This window comes from Haliotis cracherodii, unplaced genomic scaffold (assembly GCF_022045235.1).
Source record: "Haliotis cracherodii isolate W230 unplaced genomic scaffold, xgHalCrac1.p SCAF_18, whole genome shotgun sequence".
NCBI lineage: Eukaryota > Metazoa > Mollusca > Gastropoda > Lepetellida > Haliotidae > Haliotis > Haliotis cracherodii.
The window spans coordinates 27953380-27979029 of record NW_027266273.1 but is presented as its reverse complement, the minus strand read 5'-3'; the positions used below and the strand labels follow the sequence as shown (position 1 = coordinate 27979029).

General features: G+C 41.6%; 2 protein-coding genes across 4 annotated transcripts in view; one reads left to right on the top strand and one right to left on the bottom strand.

The window, feature by feature from the left end:
• Positions 1-1882, bottom strand: part of LOC139465956 (zinc finger protein 91-like) — a 29653-nt gene extending 27771 nt beyond the window's left edge. For both annotated transcript variants that reach the window (XM_071247969.1, XM_071247970.1), the window contains exon 1: positions 1726-1882. In XM_071247969.1, coding sequence (XP_071104070.1) covers positions 1726-1774 — 49 coding nt within the window. In that variant the 5' untranslated portion in view covers positions 1775-1882. The remainder of the gene's footprint in view (positions 1-1725) is intronic.
• On the top strand, positions 1879-25017 carry LOC139465957 (aspartate--tRNA ligase, cytoplasmic-like). 2 transcript variants are annotated; one of them, XM_071247972.1, is made up of 15 exons: positions 1879-2051; positions 7787-7892; positions 9981-10158; positions 12958-13060; positions 13560-13662; positions 14878-14952; positions 15663-15831; positions 17551-17685; positions 18472-18619; positions 18965-19033; positions 19234-19354; positions 20825-20905; positions 21936-22047; positions 23174-23245; positions 23652-25017. In XM_071247972.1, the coding sequence occupies exons 1-15, from the start codon at positions 2020-2022 to the stop codon at positions 23741-23743; spliced, it is 1596 nt and encodes a 531-aa protein (XP_071104073.1). In that variant the 5' UTR covers positions 1879-2019; the 3' UTR covers positions 23744-25017. The 2 variants fall into 2 exon arrangements, with proteins under 2 accessions (XP_071104073.1, XP_071104074.1); XM_071247973.1 differs by lacking the exon at positions 1879-2051 and adding an exon at positions 2813-2868.
• Positions 25018-25650: the final 633 nt, after the last annotated feature.

Here is a 25650-nt window from a genome sequence, read left to right as displayed (position 1 = left end):
CTGGTGCGCCATAGGGACGCACCTCTGCACAGCAAATTACGAGGCCTTAGACATTCAACAGTAACCTGTACTTATTCAACAGGTGGCAGATTCAGCCTACTGATCCAAAACTGTAGCAACAATCTCGAGTCATTTTTGAAATTACCATTAATACTTAATGAATTTAGGCATTTTTCAGAAAACATAACCAGTTGCTCTGAGGTGAAAAATCACAGACTCAAGTAGGTAATATTCAATAATGACCATATTATCTTTTTGAAATTTCAAAACATGTAACTTCATGCAGTTCCCAACTCACTGTATCGGGCCTACAGAACAATACAGCCTACTGTTCAACCAACCGAGCAATGTTGTTTCCTGTTTCTTTATCAATTGTTACGTTACATACCTATTAACCCCAAGCTTTCATGTGCATTGCATGTCATGGGTATTTGTTACACAGCTAACTGGGCCTACTTGGTCATTGGACCGCTACATTTGTCTAAAGGTATTGGGAACTGGAGTTGCCCATTCATTGTCTTTCTTGTGCAAATAATAAATGTACCCTGCCAGACACTGCCTTAGGCATATCACGTTTACTTAGGCTGTATCTATTTATAGACAGCATGTGAATCTACCTAAAATCAATGATGTACCAAACGAAAGTCATGCTACCAGTTTGAGATACAAAACACAAAAAGCAATTTTCATGAAATTAACTTGTGATGTAATACTATTTCAATAAATTCCTGATTTAATATTCACTGGCTCAATGCCTGCTGCATCATATATTGATCATTATTTGTCAATATGAATAATCAACAGTCTGGTAAAACACAGTATAACACTTTCTTCACTGATATTCATATTCAAGTTTTAACAATAGAAGCCCAAATTGAGTGCATGTACCCAAACAGTGAACAGGTATTCAAATTATTATAATAAATAATGTCAACTTGGCAGCTAAGTAGTTCATCCACAACCACATTATTGATTATTTCTACTTCTGCTTGCCATTTAATAAATGTTCCAGTGGTATATTTGATCAATCAAATTTGATCAAGGCAATTCCCTTCCTTGATAGACCTAAACTACTCTAATATTTTTTACTAAAAGTATTACTTCTCCTCACTGATATCAATTAATATAAGAGCCCAGTACTAAACCGGTGTGTACATAATGCGCCAGCTGACAGAGTGGGAGGGGCAGATTTCAAGACTTACTGTACAGTCAGTAGTCCTCAGTGAGCCAGCGACAGAGGCGGTAATTCCAAGTCGGTCTACTCTCTGAGATGTCAACTCTCAATGTGTCGCCAATACAACCAGGCTGAGCAGAATTCTCAGGTCTGTCGGCAATCCACGACCCGACCTCGAAAGCACGTTTCGTTTAATGCACGCATCGAGCCATGATCTGAAATCTGCCCGAACAGGCTAGCCTAGATAACGTGCCTTGCACTTCCAGCCGCTCGCGAGCCGTGCTTGCACATGCTACGTGCTCTCGACGTGAGTCGATTCGCGCTGAGCTCAAAATAGACAGGTTTTAGAGAAATGCAGCGGCAAGAAAACTGCTTACTTATGCAGTCATTAGTCTCTGAGGTATTCACAAAGTCACGCATATATCCCTGGAATGTGTCACGCTGCCATCACGTCACGCGCGCACGCGTAATGGAGTGCATGCATGCTAAAATAGTTCACGCCCAACTGGTTAAGTCGGTGGTTAACATAAATAAACACAAAATACACTTACTTGAGATGTGTTGAGGCTTCGATTGTTTTCTCCTCGACATCTTAGACATATCAGCTTTAGTACTGCATCAATGTTGTTTGTAAACAAAACCGTTTTCCGGAGCATAAACATTGAAATGTGTGAGGCCCCAGACTTCCCGTTCCTTCTCCCTCCATGTTGAGCGCTGAATGCTGGGATAGGCACGTGCTGTGTGCGCGAGGTGAGTTCGCTTTGCGTGAGAACGTGCAAAGAGGAAACTGACATCGTGTCAATAGCAGAGAGCTCGCAGTCAGTGCGTGGACGAGGAAAGACGAAATGAGCGACAGACCAACCGAGGATATTTTAGGGTATGTTAGATTTATGTTTGTCGTTGAACGTGAAAGAAAATGCAATCAACGTGCAACAATACGTTCAGTGTCGAGGTGTGTAACATATGCTGTGACCTGGATTTACATGACAGGGTATATTCGCCACCATTGGCAATGTTTACCGGTGTGGGTCCACGGTCGGCTCCACGTGCTGACGTAAATCGGGAAGGATGTGTATATGGGTTGTTGTATTTTATTGATTTTTGTCATCATGACTGATTGACTGCGAATTTGGACAAGGACCTTCGTGACTTAGGTTCCAGGGAGCACCTTAATGCCAAATCACCAAGTTGATCACAACGTCTTTAAAATTAGGACCTGTTGACAAAATGTTCTTGGTTTGTTTGGGGTTTTTTTTATGGCAAGACATGTAGGCTAATTATAATAGTTGTGATTTCCATTGGTTTCGTTGCATGAGAAATTCTTTTTTTCATTTATTTTTTCCTTCAATTTATCGGCATAACAACTTAATAATTGAAGTTGATAAAAGCATTTGAAAGAAAATCTGATGCAATGTTTTGTCATTTGTTCTACTCTATTGCTTGACTAGTCATGTTTATCGCAGTATATGTGAGGCTCAAGAGGAGTGCCCTCACAGTGATTTAGTGAGGCTAGACCTTGTTACACTGCTCTGGATATACTTTCATCATCTAATCACAAATGTATAAGTGTGATGAGGACATGATGCAATGATGTGAAAGTCATCATAAATAAAACATTACACACCACAGGTAGTTCATTTCATTATAGAAGAGTGTATAGAACAGTGGCAGCTTGTATTGTGTACCATGTCTAGGTAAGAACACAAACATTGTCAACCAAATAATTTAGATATATATAAAGTTTAACTTCAAAACTAAATTACAACTGTTAATCATTTTATTTGTGTCCTTTTTATAGCATATTTTTGTGTAATTTCACTAACCAAGATGTAAATCAACACTTAGATCTAATTACATTACGTACGACCTGTAAAGATCTGGGGTAGAATAGGTCTTCAGCAACCCATGCTTGTCGTAAGAGGTGACTACCGGGAATCGGGTGGTTAGGCTCGCTGACTTCATTAATACATGTCATCGTATCCCAATTGCGTGGGTCAGTGCTCATGATGTCAACCACTGGATTGTCTGGTCCAGACTTGATTTTTTACAGACCTCAATCATAACCATGGAATATTGCTGAGTGTGGTATTAAACAAACAAACAAATCATTACATACATAACTAGATCAAAGTTAGTCTTCTTAATCATGTTAATTGACAACTGATAATTTAGGTCGATATAACAACACTTGATGCTGAAACAATGTAGGTTAAACATGTTTTCACAGGTAGAATTCGTTATGTTGATTTGAGGTTGATCAATGTTGCAACCAGGGATTTAAGCATGATTCAATGTTTTGTGTCTTCTGGAAAGTGATGAAGCCAGCGCACAGGTCTATTTATGTGTTCCTTATGTGCTTCAAAACATTGTTTGATAGGTTTTACATCTTCATGTGGAGTTGTTCGAACAAATTTGTAAAAGAGTAATATTTTTATTGTTTCAGTAGAATTGATGCATGCCTCGCAGAATGACCTTTCTTTCTCAGATTGTAAATATTTATACAAACTTAAAGGGAAACTGTGCACCATGCTCTGGTGGATATTTCTAATTCTAGTCTGGATCCAGACATTGTAAGTTGTGCTACCATTCAGGGGCGTGGCTAGGGAAGCTTAAGATGTAAACAACCATGTTGCACAACGCTCATCAAACAGATCAACTCAATCAGGCCCGTACACAACAGGGCTTAGATTGGTATAAAACATGAATTAGTGTAACCGATTATTGAGAAATGCAACCAACTATTTATGTCTAGATGTGCTAAGGGCATGTTAAATACCTTTGAAGTTCTGGGTAGAGTATACGTCTTCAGAAACCCATGCTTGTCCCCCATGAAGATCTGCGTAGATAATAGGTCTTCAGCAACCCATGCTTGCCGCTAGTGGCGACTATGCTTGTCGTAAGAGGCAACTAACAGTATCAGGTTGTCAGGCTCGCTGACTTTGTTGATGCATGTCATTGTATCCCAATTGTGTAGATCGATGCTCATGATGTCAATCAGTGGATTGTCTGGTCCAGACCTGATTATTTACAGACAGCCATCATTTTGCTGGAAAATAGCTGAATGTGGCATTCAACAACAAACAAAGCATGTCAATAAATTTCAGTATTTGTGTCTGACTAACCCTTACTTGTCCACACAAGAAATATATTTAAACACACTGAGTACCTTCATTAAGCTCTATTGACCATGCTACACCACTAATGGCTGTGTTATGTGTAATTCATGACACAGTGGTCAGAGATCTGGGATGGTACTTATTTAGACTAGTTCATACATCGATATTTCAACTTTGATAAATTATGTCAGATGCACCTAGCTGTTCATGTTGACGTGCACCTGATGCTATTTAAATCAAGTTCCTTAAATCAAGCCCTGCAATATATCTAAAACAGAGATATCTCAAAGGCATCCTAGCCACAATATGGACATACCAGAAATGTAAAAAACAGTTTGATCAAAGGATCATTGTGATCAAACCCAGATATCTGCTGATCTAAGGCAACAGGCAACAAACCACAATATCGACCCAACTCATCAACGGCAATCTGCACACTGGTAGTCGTGACAGCGTGAAGTTTTCAATGTGAAAAAGTTACAGGTGTCACAAAGTTGAAAGCATCTATATTAATGGAGTTGGTTTATCTCCATATTACTATGACACAATGACAAAACAAATTACTTGTTTGATAGGCATGACATAGAAGTTGACGGATGACAAAGTAGACACAAGTTATGGACAACAACGTCTTTATTTACAGAAAGGGCGACGATTCAGTATAGATCCTTATACCGTTGTCAAGAATCCGGTAATCGGTGAACATCGTGTTTCAGTTGCATATGTTTGCTTTATTCACCCCAACTGTAATTTTCACTGGAGGCAGCCTTGTAGTTGGAGCATTCACTCCTCATGCCAAGACCCGGGCTCGATTCCCAACATGGGCACAATGTGTGAAGCCATTTCTGGTGTACCCCACCTGATATTGCTGGTATGTTGCGAAAAGTGGCCTAAAAATATTCTCAATCACATACTAATTTTCACTCTAATACTAAAACCATTTTCCTGAGATACTATAAAATTACTTTGGCAGATATATCACGATATATCAAACTGACATCCTTAGAGAAAATGAAGCAAGCACTGTGAGGTTTGGTTCAAAAGTACACAGCACGATTATGACGTCATCGTAAAGCTCTACAGATTGTATGTGTAAACAGTGTGACACGGTAGATGCGGCGCCACTGTACGTGGTAGAGTAGCACCAAAGTAACACATGTTGATGTTGCTCAGTTTTGCAATACACTGTCTAAATAATTGTTTTCCGCCTGAAATATATTGCCACACTTGCTATAAATTATTACATGGTGTAGGAACCACTAAACAATGATTAGCAATGCAGAACATTGTGACGTCATTGGTAACCATGACATCACAATCAAATGACATCACTAATGGCTCTGCTACTGAAGCTGTTAGCAATACTTTTTACATGTAAGACACTGCTTATTACTGTCTACAAACTGAAAAAGCGGAAGAATGATGTTGGATGATAAATATGGACTACAAAATTGATGCAAATTAAGAGAAATTTCATATCAACCAATTTTACCATACCCTGGTTTAGATCAGATAAATAACTCAAATCTGTTGATTCTGGGAGTAGAATCCACAGTTTCTCATGATTTCTCCATTACATGGTCAATCAGGTTGATTCAGGAAGAAAAACAACACTTAGTCGAGAATTAAGAGCAGCACTTGAAAGCAGTGAAAACATTACATTGACATACAATGGTCAATCAACAAGTGAGGTTAGATTCTAGACTGCAATAGTGGTAACTCAGCGTTAGAAATTGGCACTAGTCCTGTAGTTCTTGCCCAACTGATCAATAGTTAAGGTATCATAAGGAATAGTAGAAATTTGCCATTTTTAAGGCTTTTCCTATACATTATAATTATAAGGACTAGTGGACTAAATATGTTAATTTCTACCGCTGTAACTACTGCTGGGACGATACATCGGTGGATCGCAATTTTTTACTTCTGAAAACAAGTATCGATCACAGTCTCACACCAAGTAAAAAGTATCGATTCTTACCTTAAATGTTTTCTTGAATAAGTGTTACACCAAACACTAATTACTATTGAAAATGAGTAGTGAAAATGTAAATATTTTCAGCCATTGCACCATACTTGACACTGCTAACGGTTAATCATTAGTGTGCCAGGTATTTGGCAATCCTGTTCATGAAAAAGATGGCTTACGCACTACAGATAAGTGCACACGCAAGTATCGCTATAAGTTTCGGATCTTGATCAAGGTATCGTGATACTTATCGGATTACACAGTTGGTGTATCATCCCAGCCCTAGTGATATCCTTGTAAAGGCAGGTAAGATACGGCTGCACTCAACTCAGTAAGTTAAACCTACTGACAAGGATGCAGGTATTTCTGCAGTTCACCATGATGGTTTAGTCGTCCAATGATAAGTAACGAAATCACTGTAGTTTCCATGCACTGTCTTGGAAGTATTTGACAAATTCATCCTTGTTCACCATGTTGCCATCACGCACTGCGAGTGGTTCCTGGATGTCACACTGATCTTTGTGGGAGAGATTAGTTCCAACTACTTTACCTACAACTAGGATATGGCTCAGGTGGTATAACGTTTTACCGTGGTCACAGGGCTGATAAGTTCCAACCACCCTTGCTGATTGTATTAGATACAACTGTGAATAGGCTTAGATGGTATAAAGTGTTACCATGGTTACCAGGCAGACTTTGTGTCTGGGATCCAAAGTGGCCTGGCGTGTTGCTCATTCTATCAACCACTAGGTTTACTTGACCCTTACTTGATTTCAGTTTGGCACCAATGATATTTCTGATATATATGCAGTAAAACGTGAACTCATTTCAATGTAACTATGGCAACAGTCTTTTTTTTCTTTTTTGTTAATGTGTATGGTACCATTTATGAACAGGTTATCATGGATACGTAAAAGGTCTATAAAAATCATTATAAATTAGCAAGTTAAGAAAGGAAAAGTCAGTTGGTGCCCCTCTCTGAAACCCTGAGTGCCAGCCAGCTCACTTCCTGTCAGTGTCCTTCAACTCACAACAAGGAACTCCCAACTTGCCCAAGGAGAAGAAAGCACTTCTCAATATTCACATAACAGCTAACCAACTTAGCATCACAATTAATCTTTCATTTGTGCCTCAGTTACGTCAGAAACTCTTCTTGAGAGTTCGACCAGTGAAGATCTGGGGTAGAATAGCTCTTCAGCAACCCATGTTTGCAGTTAAAGGTGACTATATTTGTCGTAAGAGGCAACTAACAGGATCGGTTGGTCAGGCTTGCTGATTTGGCTGATGTATATCATTGTTTCCCAATTGCGCGGATCAATGCTCATGATATCAATCACTGGATTGCCTGGTCCAGACTCGATTATTTGCAGACCGCCGTCATATGGCTGGAATATTGCTGTGTGCTGAGTTAAACAACATACCAGCTAACCAATTTAGCATTACAAGTTATGTCAGCAAATCGTTAAGTTCTTCTTCTTGAGAGTTAGACCCGAGCTTCTAGTAATGACGACTGCTTTGTGTTATCTGCAGCCCCGATGGCAAGCCCCTGTCGAAGAAGGCCCTAAAGAAGCAGCAGAAGGATGCAGAGAAGGCCGTCAAGAAGGCCGCCCACAGACAGCAGGAGCAGGCGCAGAACGTGAGTCCCGGCCCACTTACATTTAATGCAGGACAATGGTTTGGGACGGTGGGATAACCTCGTGGTTAAAACTATCGCTTGTCACGCAGTTCAATTTCGCGCAGTGTGTGAAGACCATTTCTGGTGTAATCCGCTGTGGTATTGCTGGAATATTGCCAAAAGTGGGGTAAAACCAAACTCACTCACTCACTCACTCACAGTATAGTTTGGTTGTTGGTTTTGAGGAAAGGGGCAGTTGGGGTTGTTTGATAAAAACTGTTTTATTTGATTTGTTGAGCGCATTCTTGGACATTCATATTGACATATGTACTGACTGACAAAAGATATGTGAATACCATATATGTTGAGTTAATATAGACTCAACAACAAAAGTTCCAGTGACACCAATATTTTAGTGTATTTTTTCAAACAAGTAAAGTTTCAATATTGTAGTACATGTATGGAATCAAGTCACAAAAACGCAACTTCTACAGAAAAGCATGCATTCCATGCAAAAGTTGACTTTTATGCAAGCCCCATACATTTCACTACCCAAGAGTGGGTATAAAAACATGTGCGTTAACGAGATTCCATATGCATTGTTTAGAATCGTTTCTTACAACAGCCACTTGGAAAAACAACAAAATTACAAATTATTCCACATTACAAATTGCCACAACTGTCGGAAAATGAGCACCTGCGAGCCATTGGTATGCTTGAAGCAGGAGTCAAAGTGATGTTGCAAGACTATTTAACGTCCACAGAAACACCGTTTGGTGTTTATGGCAATGTTGGCAACAGACGAATGTAGTCAGCGACCATCCTCGGAGTGGCAGGCCAAGTGTAACCAATGATTGACAAGACAACTGGATTTGAACAACACACCTACAGAATTGATTCCAGCCAGCAGTGACTGCAAGAAGCATCCCTAGCCTTCCACGAATATCTTCACAAACCATATGTCATCGCCTCAGATGTGCAGGGATTGTCACCAGAAGACCCGCCAGACGTCCCATTTTAACAGGAAACCACCGTCAAGCATGTCTACAGTGGTGCAGACAGCGTCTACGCTGGACGGCCATGCAGTGGGGACAAGTTCTATTCACTGACGAGTCTCGTTTTCACCTCAGCCACAGCGATGGACGGATTCGAGTGTACCGACGTCAAGGTGAACGTTACGTCAAACATTGTGTCATGGAAGAAGATCGGTTCGGGGGTGGCAGCGTTACGGTATGGGGTGGGATTACAGCAAGACAGAGGACCCGTTTGATAGTGATAGATGGAGAGCCCTACCGCGTTGAGATCATCGGCCCTGTTGTTCTACCGTTTTTGCGTCATCATGGCCCAGGCACATGTGGGATGAGATGGATTGGCGCCTTCGATGTCAACCACATGTACCACAGGAACTTCAAAACATGCTCCAGCAGGTATGGACAGTTATCCCACAGAACTTTGTGCGACGCCTGGTCCATTCCATGAGACGAAGATGTGTTGCTTGCATCGCAACCAGAGGTGGGCACACACGCTATTGATTTGTAAATTGACATTTTGGCATGTTCATATATTTTTTTATGAAATCACACATTTTCTGAAGTCAGTATGGCAAATTAAACCATTTGAACACTTACTGGAGTCTTTATCTGTTACAAACCGAAATTGTTTCAGATTTGGTAAAAAACATAACTTTGCATTAAATCTCATTCAATGTCACAGGAACTTTTGTTGTTCAGTATATGAAGAATTACTCATATTCAATGGATATTAGATAGATTAGTTCGATACACAAACGAATGAACGGGTATGTTGTGTGATCTGACTGACGCTCATGAACACATCACTTGTGACATCATAGATCCAGCTACATAAACCTAGAAAATTACGATCTTTCAACTCTGTTGTTTTTTTCATCAAATTATATTCTAATAAGAGCCCCCTATTTCTAATTTTGAGAGCGCCCTAGGTGCTTATTACGTCAAATACGGTATATTTAAAATGTGCTGTTATCCCTGTAAAACGTTACAATTTCTTCAACACTTTTATGCCCTGGAAAGTTGCCCTATTTATCACATGTTTATCCACAATAGAATATTGTTGTGCTCTGTTCGGCAGCCCCAGGCCGTGGAGCAGGAGAAGGAGGACTATGCCAAGGACCTGTACGGACAGGTCCGCATGATCCAGTCTCGCGACAAACCAGACAGGACGCTACTGAAAGTGTGTGAGTTGACCCCAGGCCTGGCCGACCAGAAGGTGTGGTTGAGGGGACGACTGTACACCAGTAGAAGTAAAGGTAAGAAACAGTTGCAGGAAAGAAGTACATGGAATATTGCAGGTAGTGAAAACTTGTTTCCTTGTGGTATGCCAAGCACCTTCTCCAGGTGGGCACATATTTCAATTCCTGGTAATGGGTACAATGTGCGAAGCCCACTTCTGGTGTCCCCACGCTGTGATATTGCTTCACTCACTCACTCACTCACTCACTCACATTGACAGGAAGAAGAATGGTTTTTAACATGTTTAAGCTGTTTTGAAAGTATTTTATTTAATTGATATTCTCCTTCAAAGTTATGATTTTGTCAAACAGGATACCTGTCTGTACAGCTGGTTAAGGTTGATCAATAATTGATACATGCAGCTAGAATCTGATCAATATGTCTGTACTGATCACTGAACAATTGTGTGGGCGTGACCTAGCTGAATGCATTCTCAGTTATTTTTCTGATTCAAGGAAATGTCAGGATATTATTTGGTTCGATATGTGAAGATTAAACCTTTTTCTTTTATGCAAAAAAGAAAACTGGAAGAAAAAAACAAACAAACATACATGAACACAATAGACTACTAGACGTGTGTAGCTAACACTGCACACAGGCAACACATACATGAACACAATAGACTACGAGACACATGTAGCTAGCACTGCACACAGGCAACACATACATGAACACAATAGACTACAAGACACATGTAGCTAGCACTCCACACAGGCAACACATACATGATTACAATAGACTACAAGACACATGTACCTAGCGCTGCACACAGGCAACACATACATGAACACAATAGACTACAAGACACATGTAGCTAGCACTGCACACAGGCAACACATACATGAACACAATAGACTACAAGACACATGTAGCTAGCACTGCACACAGGCAACACATACATGAACACAATAGACTACAAGACACATGTAGCTAGCACTGCACACAGGCAACACATACATGAACACAATAGACTACGAGACACATGTAGCTAGCACTGCACACAGGCAACACATACATGAACACAATAGACTACAAGACACATGTACCTAGCGCTGCACACAGGCAACACATACATGAACACAATAGACTACAAGACACATGTAGCTAGCTCTGCACACAGGCAACACATACATGAACACAATAGACTACAAGACACATGTAGCTAACACTGCACACAGGCAACACATACATGAACACAATAGACTACGAGACACATGTAGCTAACACTGCACACAGGCAACACATACGTGAACACAATAGACTACGAGACACATGTAGCTAACACTGCACACAGGCAACACATACATGAACACAATAGACTACAAGACACATGTAGCTAACACTGCACACAGGCAACACATACGTGAACACAATAGACTACAAGACACATGTAGCTAACACTGCACACAGGCAACACATACATGAACACAATAGACTACAAGACACATGTAGCTAGCGCTGCACACAGGCAACACATACATGAACACAATAGACTACGAGACACATGTAGCTAGCACTCCACACAGGCAACACATACATGAACACAATAGACTACAAGACACATGTAGCTAGCACTGCACACAGGCAACACATACATGAACACAATAGACTACAAGACACATGTAGCTAGCACTGCACACAGGCAACACATACATGAACACAATAGACTACAAGACACATGTAGCTAGCACTGCACACAGGCAACACATACATGAACACAATAGACTACGAGACACATGTAGCTAGCACTGCACACAGGCAACACATACATGAACACAATAGACTACAAGACACATGTAGCTAACACTGCACACAGGCAACACATACATGAACACAATAGACTACGAGACATGTGTAGCTAACACTGCACACAGGCAACACATACATGAACACAATAGACTACAAGACACATGTAGCTAACACTGCACACAGGCAACACATACATGAACACAATAGACTACAAGATGTGACACATACATGACATGGATACATTAAGAACAGAATAATAATTGCAGATGATTCTTATCCCCTGCCACAAAGTGGGGCGGTGGGGGAATATAGGAATGGAGCTTGTCCGTCCATCCAACTCTCAATGGGGACAAATTTTCTCAAAACCCATGTAAGCTGAGAAATTAAATTTTCACACTGATGTTACTTGTCACGATTTGAAATAAGTTAACAAATAGGTGTCTTAATTTCTTTTTTACAGAGTTATGGCCCTTGCTCCTTGTTTTCCAACTTAGTGCCTAGCACTGCCTACTGTGTGAAATGGGGACATGTTTTATAAAAAAGAACTTGAGTTACATGAATGAAAGTATGCAAGCTTATCTGAGACATACTTATCAAGATTGAGTTTGAGAATTGGTGCCATGAATTACTTTTTTCCAGAGAAGGGGCCATTTGTGTGTGTTTTATTTCACATATAATTATTTATTTATTTCTGATGACAAGGGACCCTAGTGCCTACAGCCTCTAAAGGCTTTATACGGCTCTTCCTTTTTGTAGTGGACATTTACTTCCATGTTATTCACTACTATATGAACATATAAACTACTGTATGAACAAATAAACTACCATATGAACACATAAACTACTATATGAACAAATAAACTACTATATGAACAAATAAACTGCTATATGAACAAATAAACTACTATATGAACAAATAAAATACCATATGAACAAATAAAATACTATATGAACAAATAAAATTCTAATGTGTCCCATGGGAGGGAATAGTGATAATGCTGTTTTCTTGTTTTTAAGACTGCTGTGAACCGGGAAAATAAAAAGTTTGCCTAAATACTGTTTTTCAGGAAAATCGTGTTTCTTCGTGATCAGACAACAGAAATGGACAGTCCAAGCGCTGGTGTCGGTCGGGGAGAAGGTCAGCAAACAGATGGTCAAGTATATCGCAAAGTGAGAACCAGTCAAAGTGTCGCTATACTCAGGTGCTTTAATAGACGGAAGCTAGTTGCCTGTCATGAATGGTGATAGGTTGGTTGGTTGGTTGTTTTACGCCGCACTCAGCAATATTCCAGCTATGTGACGGCAGTCTGCAAATAATAGAGTCTGGACCAGACAATCCAGTGATTGACATCATGAGCATCGATCCACACAATTGGGATCGATGACATGCATCAACCAAGTCAGCGAGCCTGACCACCCGATCCCGTTAGTCGCCTCTTACGACAAGCAAAGTCGCCTTTTACAGCAAGCATGGGTTGCTGAAGACCTTTTCTACCCCGGATCTTCACAGGTCCATAGTGAGAACCAGTGAACATGATACTGCTCTTATGTACCAAAAGACGGAAACTAGTCGCCTGCAGTGAATCATGATAGCATCTGTTGACATTCGTTATTTAGCAGTTTCTATTCAGTAATCCCATATCTTAGTGGCACCAAACTTCTGTTGCAGTATCAACAAGGAATCCATTATCGATGTGGAGGGGTATGTGAGGACAGTCCCACAGAAGATTGAATCCTGCTCACAACAAGATGTCGAACTTCACGCAGAACAGGTACGTCTGTAAAACAAAATATTTCTTTTCTCAACCAGAACAAGGGTTAGCACAGTAGGTGGTGCATTCCCTGATCAGGGAGGTCCGGGTTTGATTGTACTCCAGCACACATGTAAAGCACATTCTAGATCTGCCGTGGGTTTGATTGTACTCAAGCACACATGTAAAGCCCATTCTAGATCTGCCGTGGGTTTGATTGTACTCAAGCACACATGTAAAGCACATTCTAGATCTGCTGTGGGTTTGATTGTACTCCAGCACACATGTAAAGCACATTCTAGATCTGCCGTGGGTTTGATTGTACTCAAGCACACATGTAAAGCACATTCTAGATCTGCCGTGGGTTTGATTGTACTCAAGCACACATGTAAAGTACATTCTAGATCTGCCGTGGGTTTGATTGTACTCAAGCACACATGTAAAGCACATTCTAGATCTGCCGTGGGTTTGATTGTACTCAAGCACACATGTAAAGCACATTCTAGATCTGCCGTGGGTTTGATTGTACTCAAGCACACATGTAAAGCACATTCTAGATCTGCCATGGGTTTGATTGTACTCAAGCACACATGTAAAGCACATTCTAGATCTGCCGTGGGTTTGATTGTACTCAAGCACACATGTAAAGCACATTCTAGATCTGCCGTGGGTTTGATTGTACTCAAGCACACATGTAAAGCACATTCTAGATCTGCCGTGGGTTTGATTGTACTCAAGCACACATGTAAAGCACATTCTAGATCTGCCGTGGCTGAATTGTTTCCCTCGTTGCTTTCCTCAGGTGGTCAAACTTAGTGTGGCATGATGGGTAATTACCAGAGGTGTTGTGTCCCTTTACCACCGTGACATGTTTGTATGTTTGTTGTTTAAGGCCACATTCAGCAATATTCCAGCTATATGACAGTGGTCTGTACCAGATAATGCATTGATTAATGTCATGAGCATCGATCCACGCATTTGGGATACAATCACATGGATCAACCAAGTCAGCGAATTTGACCACCCGATCCCATTAATCACCTCTTACGGCAAACATGGGTTGTTGAAGGCCTATTCTAACCCGGATCTTCACAGGTCCAGTGGCATGTAGCCATGAACAAGTTTATTTATTTGCCTCAACACTTCCTGTATTGTAATACAAATAACGTTAAACGCCTGTATTTTTTGTCGGTGTGTGATCCAGGTATTTGACGATAAACCGTTGTCTGTGCACAGGTGTGGGTTATAAGTTCAGCTGCACCAAGACTTCCCCTGCTCATAGAGGATGCCTCACGACCCGACACAGAAGGGGTAGGTCATCCTGACACTTTACAGTCACTTACAACAGTTGTAAGCAGACAGACGGAATGTGGACATGCTTAAGTTCTCATGGCCTGTATTGGTTATTCTTCGTCATTATCTTGAAAAGTTGTAATTGTGATTGCCGATATTAGTCGTTAATTTATCAACTAACCTTTTGTGGTGATCTATGAATACTCCCAGTGCAGTGCATAGTGAAGGTGGCAATATGGAGTTAGTCAGAGCAAGAAGGTAAAGTTTGAATGTGGCCAATCACAGGATCGCTTGGGGTGTGATTGATCAGCAGAGGGCTGGACAAAGAATGTAGTTGAGCTTGGGTTGTGATTGATCACTGAGGCCTGGACTTAGAATGATGGGATAAAAAACAAACACACACCTCTGTTGAATAAAGTTCAACAGAAACAAAACTTGAAATAGATTTATTTACAAAAAGACTAAAAGACAAATATATACACCTGCTACAATATCAGTGAACAGAAGTCAGCAAAGCTAAAATCTTCACCAAACTTAACTGGTATGTTTTAAAATAATGATTCAAACTGATGTCTTTTGAAATTTATGGTGTGTCTGATGTGATGTGTCTGATGTCTTTTCTGAACTTCCAACTTCAACTTCCATTGTGTCACTCACTCACTCACTCACTCACTCACTCACTCACTCACTCACTCACTCACTCACTCACTCACTCTATGTTACGTCAGGACTTGGCCCGTGTAAATCAGGACACTCGTCTCGACAACCGCATCATCGACCTCCGGACACAGACCAACCAAGCCCTGTTCCGTGTTGAGATGGGCGTGTGTAGACACTTCCGGCAACATCTGGAGCAGATCGGCTTTGTAGAGATTCACACACCTAAAATCATTTCAGGTACTGCAAATATTCACTGAAAAATAAACAGCTGAACTTCACACATTAAACAACACCATTGGTCCACCTGGATTGTGACACAACTGATTGGGCGCCTAGTTTGTGTTACGACACAACTGATGGGGCAGCTAGTTTGTGTTACGACACAACTGATGGGGGGCCTAGTTTGTGTTGTGACACAACTGATGGGGCGACTAGTTTGTGTTGCGACACAACTGATGGGGCGCCTAGTTTGTGTTACGACACAACTGATGGGGCAGCCTAGTTTGTGTTACGATACAACTGATGGGGCGACTAGTTTGTTACGACACAACTGATGGGGCGACTAGTTTGTTACGACACAACTGATGGGGCGACTAGTTTGTGTTACGACACAACTGGTGGGGGGGCCTAGTTTGTGTTACGACACAACTGATGGGGGCCTAGTTTGTGTTGCGACACAACTGTTGGGGCCACTAGTTTGTGTTACGACACAACTGATGGGGGGCCTAGTTTGTGTTACGACACATCTGATGGGGGGCCTAGTTTGTGTTGCGACAACTGATGGGGCGACTAGTTTGTGTTACGACACAACTGGTGGGGGCCTAGTTTGTGTTACGACACAACTGATGGGGGGCCTAGTTTGTGTTACGACACATCTGATGGGGGGCCTAGTTTGTGTTGCGACAACTGATGGGGCGACTAGTTTGTGTTACGACACAACTGGTGGGGGCCTAGTTTGTGTTACGACACAACTGATGGGGGGCCTAGTTTGTGTTACGACACATCTGATGGGGGGCCTAGTTTGTGTTAGGACACAACTGATGGGGGGCCTAGTTTGTGTTACGACACATCTGATGGGGGGCCTAGTTTGTGTTACGACAACTGATGGGGCGACTAGTTTGTGTTACGACATAACTGGTGGGGGCCTAGTTTGTGTTACGACACAACTGATGGGGGGCCTAGTTTGTGTTACGACACATCTGATGGGGGGCCTAGTTTGTGTTAGGACACAACTGATAGGGCGACTAGTTTGTGTTACGACACAACTGATGGGGCGGCCTAGTTTGTGTTACGACAAAACTGATGGGGCAGCCTAGTTTGTGTTACGACACAACTGATGGGGCGGCCTAGTTTGTGTTACGACACAACTGATAGGGCGGCCTAGTTTGTGTTACGACACAACCGATGGGGTGGCTAGTTTGTGTTACGACACAACTGATGGGGCGGCTAGTTTGTGTTACGATACAACTGATGGGACAGCCTAGTTTGTGTTACGACACAACTGATGGGGCAGCCTAGTTTGTGTTACGATACAACTGATGGGGCGACTAGTTTGTGTTACGACACAACTGATGGGGCGACTAGTTTGTGTTACGACACAACTGATTGGGCGGCCTAGTTTGTGTTGAGACACAACTGATGGGGCGGCCTAGTTTGTGTTACGACACAACTGATTGGGCGGCCTAGTTTGTGTTACGACACAACCGATGGGGTGGCTAGTTTGTGTTACGACACAACTGATGGGGCGGCTAGTTTGTGTTACGACACAACTGATGGGGTGGCTAGTTTGTGTTACGATGATCTGGTAGTAAACTAGTGGTCTATATATCTGTGATATTTATATTTTGTTGATCCAGCAATAATTGTAATCTGTGAGTCTTCACTGGGAATACTGTTGTCATGTGCTGTGATGTGTAGCAATGACTTGTCACTTATGACTGATGCTTTGATTGACAGCTGCATCAGAAGGCGGGGCCAATGTGTTTGAGGTGACCTACTTCAAGACCAAGGCATACCTGGCCCAGTCCCCGCAACTCTACAAGCAGATGGCCATATGTGGAGACATGGATAAGGTGTTCACTGTCGGAGCAGGTGGGTGTCACATGACTACAAATAGCCATATATAGACGTGGTGTTCACTGTCGGAGCAGGTGGGTGTCACATGACTACAAATAGCCATATATAGACGTGGTGTTCACTGTCGGAGCAGGTGGGTGTCACATAACTACAAATAGCCATATATAGACGTGGTGTTCACTGTCGGAGCAGGTGGGTGTCACATGACTACAAATAGCCATATATAGACGTGGTGTTCACTGTCGGAGCAGGTGGGTGTCACATGACTACAAATAGCCATATATAGACGGGGTGTTCACTGTCGGAGCAGGTGGGTGTCACATGACTACAAATAGCCATATATAGACGTGGTGTTCACTGTCGGAGCAGGTTGGTGTCACATGACTACAAATAGCCATATATAGACGTGGTGTTCACTGTCGGAGCAGGTGGGTGTCACATGACTACAAATAGCCATATATAGACGTGGTGTTCACTGTCGGAGCAGGTGGGTGTCACATGACTACAAATAGCCATATATAGACGTGGTGTTCAACCACTTGAGCTTAAACCAGTAGATTTAAACCACTTGAGCTTGAACAAGTAGATTTAAACAGGCGGAGTTAAACCAGTAGATTTAAACCACTTGAGCTTGAACAAGTAGAGTTCAACCACTTGAGCTTGAACCAGTAGAGTTCAACCACTTGAGCTTGAACCAGTAGAGTTAAACCAGCAGAGTTGTCCAGCAGAGTTCAACCCGGTGAGGTTCAACTGATGTTGTTTTCAGAGCAATGTTTTCAGTTTGAGTTCTTTGTCTTGCAGTGTTCAGGGCAGAAGACTCCAACACACATCGCCACTTGACTGAGTTTGTTGGTCTGGATCTGGAGATGGCGTTCAGCTACCACTACCATGAAGTTCTTGATGTTATCGGAAATTTATTTGTGGCAATATTCAAAGGTCTCCAACAGAAGTAGGTCCAAGTGTTTAGAAACGTTCATTGAATAAAATAATTTCAAAAGAGGGAGACGAAGACTGACATAAGTCTGCATGCCCTGCAAGTCACATGACCTGAGCTAACCAAGCAGGAATCGAAACGAGACAGAAGTATTCAGACAAATTCTTGTATCAACTGAAATAATATTTATGTAAACAGATCATTGGAAGTCTTTGTCTGGCTGTCAGAGTTACCTCCCTTGTACCACATCAATCCTACTCATCCCCCCCTCCCCGAAGATGAGAGCGAAAGATTGACTGACCCACACTTCAGATAATGTAACATTGTTTGGAAGAAACTAATCTATTTGATTTCTTGTAGTTTTGCAGAGGAAATCGAAATTGTCCATAAACAGTTTCCTGCCGAGCCTTTCAAGTTTTTGGAGCCGAGGTAAGAAGGAGTGACACTGTAGTCACGTCTGTTAATATTGGAAATCCTATACATTGTTATTATGTACATTGATGACATTTTAGAAGGAAACTGCAAAAGTAAATATTTGGCGATAAATTTCTTTGTCAACTGAAAACTTTGCGTGTTAGATAGTACCTCATGTTGATTTGAGATTAACCTGGTAATTTTGCATGTTCCAGTTTACGCCTCGACTACCGTGAAGGCGTGCAGATGTTGCGGGAGGTCGGAGTGGACATGGAAGAAGGCGATGACCTCAGCACACCAAATGAGAAGTTACTAGGGAAGCTGGTGAAAGCCAAGGTATAACTGCCATTGTGCACTGAGGTTTAACTGCCATTGTACACCGAGGTATAACTGCCATTGTACACCGAGGTATAACTGCCATTGTACACCGAGGTATAACTGCCATTGTACACCGAGGTATAACTGCCATGGTACACCGAGGTATAACTGCCATTGTACACCGAGGTATAACTGCCATTGTACACCGAGGTATAACTGCCATTGTGCACTGAGGTTTAACTGCCATTGTACACCGAGGTTTAACTGCCATTGTGCACCGAGGTATAACTGCCATTGTGCACCGAGGTATAACTGCCATTGTGCACCGAGGTATAACTGCCATTGTGCACTGAGGTTTAACTGCCATGGTACACCGAGGTATAACTGCCATTGTGCACTGAGGTATAACTGCCATGGTACACCGAGGTATAACTGACATTGTGCACCGAGGTATAACTGACACTGTACACCGAGGTATAATTGCCAATGTGCACGGAGGTATAACTGCCATTGTACACCAAGGTATAACTTAAAAGCTCCAACGACCTTACTAAGGCAGGCAAACAAATAACCTTCTTGTGGATACCCGCCCACGTAGGAATATACGGTAATGAAAACGCCGATAAAGCAGCTAAACTATCCCTCAAAATCCCAGAAATAAGCTTAAACTTACCCATCTCAAAATCAGAAATTAAAAGTGTAAACAAACAAAAAATCACAAAAAAATGGCATAACCTATATCTAAACTCAAATAGCCAAATCAAAAGAGTGCTCAGCAAACCACTAACCAAACCAAAAATTCTCCATCCATCAAAAAAAATCGACAGAGTAATCACTTAACTCCAAACAGGACACACCAACCTAAATAACCACCTAAAAAAATTTAAAAAACACACTACAGGTAACTGCCCACACTGCAAACAACCAGAAACCCCAGAACACGCACTCATCCACTGCACACACTACCTAACACATCGAACCGCATTACAAACCACCCTCAATCTAAAGAAGGCTCTCACTCTAGAATCAATACTAAACCCACAAAATAAACTAGAAAACTTCAAGGCCTTAGGCATATTCTTAATCAAAACGGAACTAATAAAACGCATCTAAAACCATAATAACCTACCAAATCAAAATCACATAAACAAACAATCATCCACCATACCCAGCTCCCTTAGTTCTCCTCCCCAACCCCATCGGCATCTATTCCAAATCTCAAAATTCCCAAATTCTATATAAGCAACCCCTAAAGCCCCCTCTTGGGTTGCACAGACCACCCTCGCCCCTTTCGGAAACACATTAAATGGCCTGGCCGGGCCCGTGTGCGAAATACGCATCAGTCGGAAAGCGCACGTTAAATCTCCAAAGCAAGCACGTAAGCAAGCAAGTTAGGTATAACTGCCATTGTACACCGAGGTATAACTGCCATTGTGCACTGAAGGACAACTGGTGTGCTCCCTGAATGAGTCGTATGATGTGTTTCAGTACGACACTGACTTCTTCATCCTGGACAAGTTCCCTCTGGCGGTGCGGCCCTTCTACACCATGCCTGACCCCGAGGACACGGTGAGTGAGACAAGGACGTTGCCCCAGACATTCTGACTTCTGTACTGTAACGAATCTGAAAGCAGCCACCTAATTCATTTCATTTATGTCCTGTGACAGATGGTTGTCTTCATACTTGATACACATCCCCTTTACCCCTTGGGAATTTGCTGGCATGGAAACTGCCTCATCTCCAAATCAGCCACAGTTACCTCCCTTTCATCAGCCATAGTTCCCTCCCTGTCATCAGCCATAGTTCCCTCCCTTTCATCAGCCATAGTTACCTCTCTGACACCAGCCACAGTTACCTCCTTTTCATCAGCCATAGTTACCTCCTTTTCATCAGCCATAGTTACCTCCCTTTCATCAGCCATAGTTCCCTCCCTTTCATCAGCCATTGTTACCTCCCTTACATCAGCCACAGTTACCTCCTTTTCATCAGCCATAGTTACCTCCCTTACATCAGTCATAGTTACTTCCCTTACATCAGCCATAGTTACTTCCCTTACATCGGCCATAGTTACCTCCTTTTCATCAGCCATAGTTACCTACCTTTCATCAGCCATAGTTACTTCCCTTACATCAGCCATACTTACTTCCCTTACATCAGCCAGTTACTTCCCTTACATCAGTCATGGTTACTTCCTTTTCATCAGCCATAGTTACCTCCCTTACATCAGTCATAGTTACTTCCTTTTCATCAGCCACAGTTACCTCCCTTACATCAGCCATAGTTAAGTCCCTTACATCAGCCATAGTTACTTCCTTTTCATCAGCCATAGTTACCTCCCTTTCATCAGCCATAGTTACCTCCCTAACATCAGCCACAGTTACCTCCCTTTCATCAGTCATAGTTACTTCCTTTTCATCAGCCATAATTACTTCCCTTACATCAGGCATAGTTACTTCCCTAACATTCTAGCATGCTCTCCTTATATTGTGTGTGTTCAAAAAAGACAGAACTGTTAAACTCTTGACCTATGTAGTGCTATGTTTGACCTTTGTCCAATGACTACACTCCATTGTAATAGTACTTCTCTTGCCTTTATAGAAGTGGTCAAACTCGTACGACATGTTTATGCGTGGGGAGGAGATCCTGTCTGGAGCCCAGCGAATCCATGACCCCGACTTCCTGTTGGAGAGGGCGAAGGAACATGAAATAAGTGAGTGTTCAAAAATAATGTCCTAGATTCAAACCCCATAGGTTCTTAAACTGAAGAAAAGTCTCGGATCTCGGGCTCCAACCAAACAACCCATGAGGTCAGTATTTCAGTTGCTCTTTTGTCTACAATTATTTAGACATGAACAAGACGTTCCCATGTGGTACTAGTCAGAGGCAGAGCCAGGGTTTTGGAAGGGAAGCGCACTAAGTCAGAAACAACAACAGATGATGGTGGGGCTGTTCGTTTCACGCTCACTGAGCCAATGTTCCATATTCCAACTGTGTGACGGCCACCTGAACCAAACAATCCAGTGATTGATATCATGTGCAGTGTCCATCGCTGCTGTGTTATGGCATCTTTCCGAGGCAAGAGAGTTAACTGACTTTAAAAGTCCAGTTTCCACCCTTGGCGAACTAGGCTGGAATTCCTGGGTTTGATCGTAGCGCCACCAGTGGCTATTATGAGTTATGTCCCTTCTATACCTCTGCTATGGACCAATATGATTCCATCTCTCGTATCACTTGCATTTGCTTACAACAAAATGGCGGCGCCCAGTCAAGTCATAAATATATTGTCTTACATCGCGAGGTATCAAATTACATGAGCACCTTGATTAAAATATAATGAAAAGATTTGGAAAATATCTGTTGTTAACGAGTTGGTGGTGCACATGCTTTGCAAATCCTGCAATCCACCGAAATCTGCATGACAGTTTATGAACCAGATTCCGCTTTCATTGTACGATTTTGATTGGACCTGGCATAGACTCGTTAATCCAGCCAAAATCTAACTCGATAATATCAGCTTAGTTCAGTGGAAACTGGACTTGATAGTCAGGTAGCTCCCTTGCCTCGGGAAGGTGGGTTGTGGTAACATGTCATCAACCGAGTCACTGAGACAGGTGGACTCCCAAGATGTCGAACAGAAAGGGCGGGCACACAGCCTCTACTCACTTGGGTCACCAGTGTGGTTAGTGCCCTAATTCTACAACTGAACCGATCATAAAGTATGTGTAGGTGAGGCAACTTCCTTCAACAACATGCTTCAGAGCTTGTTTGGATTGGCTTCTATGTAATAACTGTATAAAAAAAACAGTAATTGCATAACTTGTATTCTGTCTCTACAGACATTGAGAAGATCAAGGCGTACATCGACTCATTCAAGTACGGAGCGCCTCCGCATGCCGGAGGGGGTATAGGTGAGTTGGACATAGACTGCTACACTCCCTGAGAGAATTCACTTTTCTTTATTCTTCACAATGTCGGCAGGATGTATGCTAATGAGATGGTCTCATCATCTGCCATTCCAAGTTTCATTCTTTTGTCGAAATTCAAATCATTCTTTACCTTTATCGTGTTTATATAACAAAAGGATCTCATGGTGCCATTTGGTTTTTTTTATTAGCTTTATTGGTTGTAGCCAATAGACCGTTTCCATGGTAATAGATAATTCTACCAATAAAAGTAATCAAATTTTAGTTTATTGATATGTAGTGGAATAGAATACTTCACGTCGTAATTTGGCAACCTCGAACCATGTATTTATGACTGAGGCCAAATCTCTCACACTTGCGGTTTTGGTTCATGCCTCTTGCTTTCTTCCAGGTATGGAGCGGGTCACTATGTTATACTTGGGGCTTGACAACATCCGCAAAGCGTCGTTGTTCCCACGTGACCCGAAGCGGCTAACACCCTGAAGCATGACCTCCATTTTACCTCCAGCAATATCTTACACTTCCTCAATGAATTCTGTAATTTGTTGTTTTGGTTAGGATTTTAAGAAATATTTCAATATATGAACAGGTCATTTGTTAACAGTAATATATAGTTTGCTGAAACAGCAATATGTTCAGCACACGAACATCCTAGAAATCAGCTGACAGGGCTTTTGGGTTGGGTTTCATTCTCATTCAATATTTCAAAGTAATGTTTGATCTTTGTCTTGTGTAATCATTAAACTAATCTCTGTATCTCCTTCATACACACAAGTAAGCCACAATCTACATAGATTGTATTTATCAAGGCAGATTAGGATGGGTGGATTGCACTGTGAACACTATGCATAAAAGTGCTATTATGATTCCAGTACTGTGTCTGACATGACAAGAGACGTTTCTCTATTAACTTTAAGGTCTTCAGTCATCAGTGGCAGGCTTCTGTCTGCTGTTAACTAGGGGTATGCGGTATTACCGAAATATTGGTAAATTGGGGTTCAATCTTTCCACGATACGTATCATGATATCATTTTGTCACGCTTGATATATCAGGTGATTTCAAATAGCAATTTTTATTGTGTGTTTATTGTTATATATTTGGCAAATGCCTTCGGTGGCTGCATATTTACTGACTGAGTAAACATCATTTTGTACAAGAATCTTGTTTTGTTCCATTTATGAACGTCAATTCATACTTTAGTGTATCAGATTGCTTCTGAAGTCAAAATTTAGAATGATACAATATATCATGATACGTATCGCAATACAGCCTTGTACATCGCAAAATATTCTGATGCACTTTAAATCTCAAATACACATCCCTACGGTTAGCCATTGTATGAAATCTCAGCTGTTGTCCCATATATTCCTGGGAATTATGTAATATATACCTCTATTTATTTACATTTTAACACCAGTTATGCATTCACTAAAGGTAATGACTGAGTATGCCAGATAGAACGGCCACCAGGTGGCTGTCAGTTTGTGGTTACCTGATTTGTCAACAAGACATTTAAAATATGTATCAATTGTGATAATTTAAGAAAATGCATTGATAATAGGCTGCCAACAAGCTGATGACTTTGTTTCTATTGTTCTACTACAAACCTGGGTTGATTTGGTGCTGACAAACTGTAATATGTACATAAACCATCATTCTGAACATGTCTGTTATATTTTTGTACAGATATCTTACAGACTTGAGGTGACTTTGCTTATTAAATATGAAAATTTCACTGCCATGTCTTGAGTTAGCTTGTTTGTTTCGTTCATCGAGGAAAGTTTTTCTGTATGATCAGATCAGTTGTAACTGCAACCAGTTCTATGGTCACAAGAGGCGACTTATGGATCGGGTGGTCAGACTCTGGTTGACCATGTGTCATTGTACCCCACAGTGGATCATTGCACACAACATCAGGCACTGGGTTGTCTGGTCCAGACTACCGGGTACATCCTGTACAGGCCGCCTTCATATAGATGGAACGATGGGGCTACCATGAAGGTGTGTACTTTTTGTGTGCACCTGCAGTCAACACACTGTTCCGGGGAAGGAGGGTCTATGAATTAACCAAGTCTCATATTTGGTTTGAAAAAAAAAAATTAAATGAAAAATCCCTCTGTCAAAACTGTGATAATAAACGTCCAGTGACGTCATCCTATTCTTCTCATATCGGGTTAAATCTGAAAAACATGGATGTTATAATATTCAACTTCCGTTTATATTGTAGAATGGTCCTCCCTAGAAATTTATCTTGCATTTGAAGACAAATGTTTTAAGATTTTTTTTAAAAAAATTCAAGCACCCATAGGCAAGAAACATATATTTTACACCCGTTTCCTAGGGGGGGGGGGGGGGGGGGGGGTACGGGTGGCCCAGTCGTCTAAGGCGC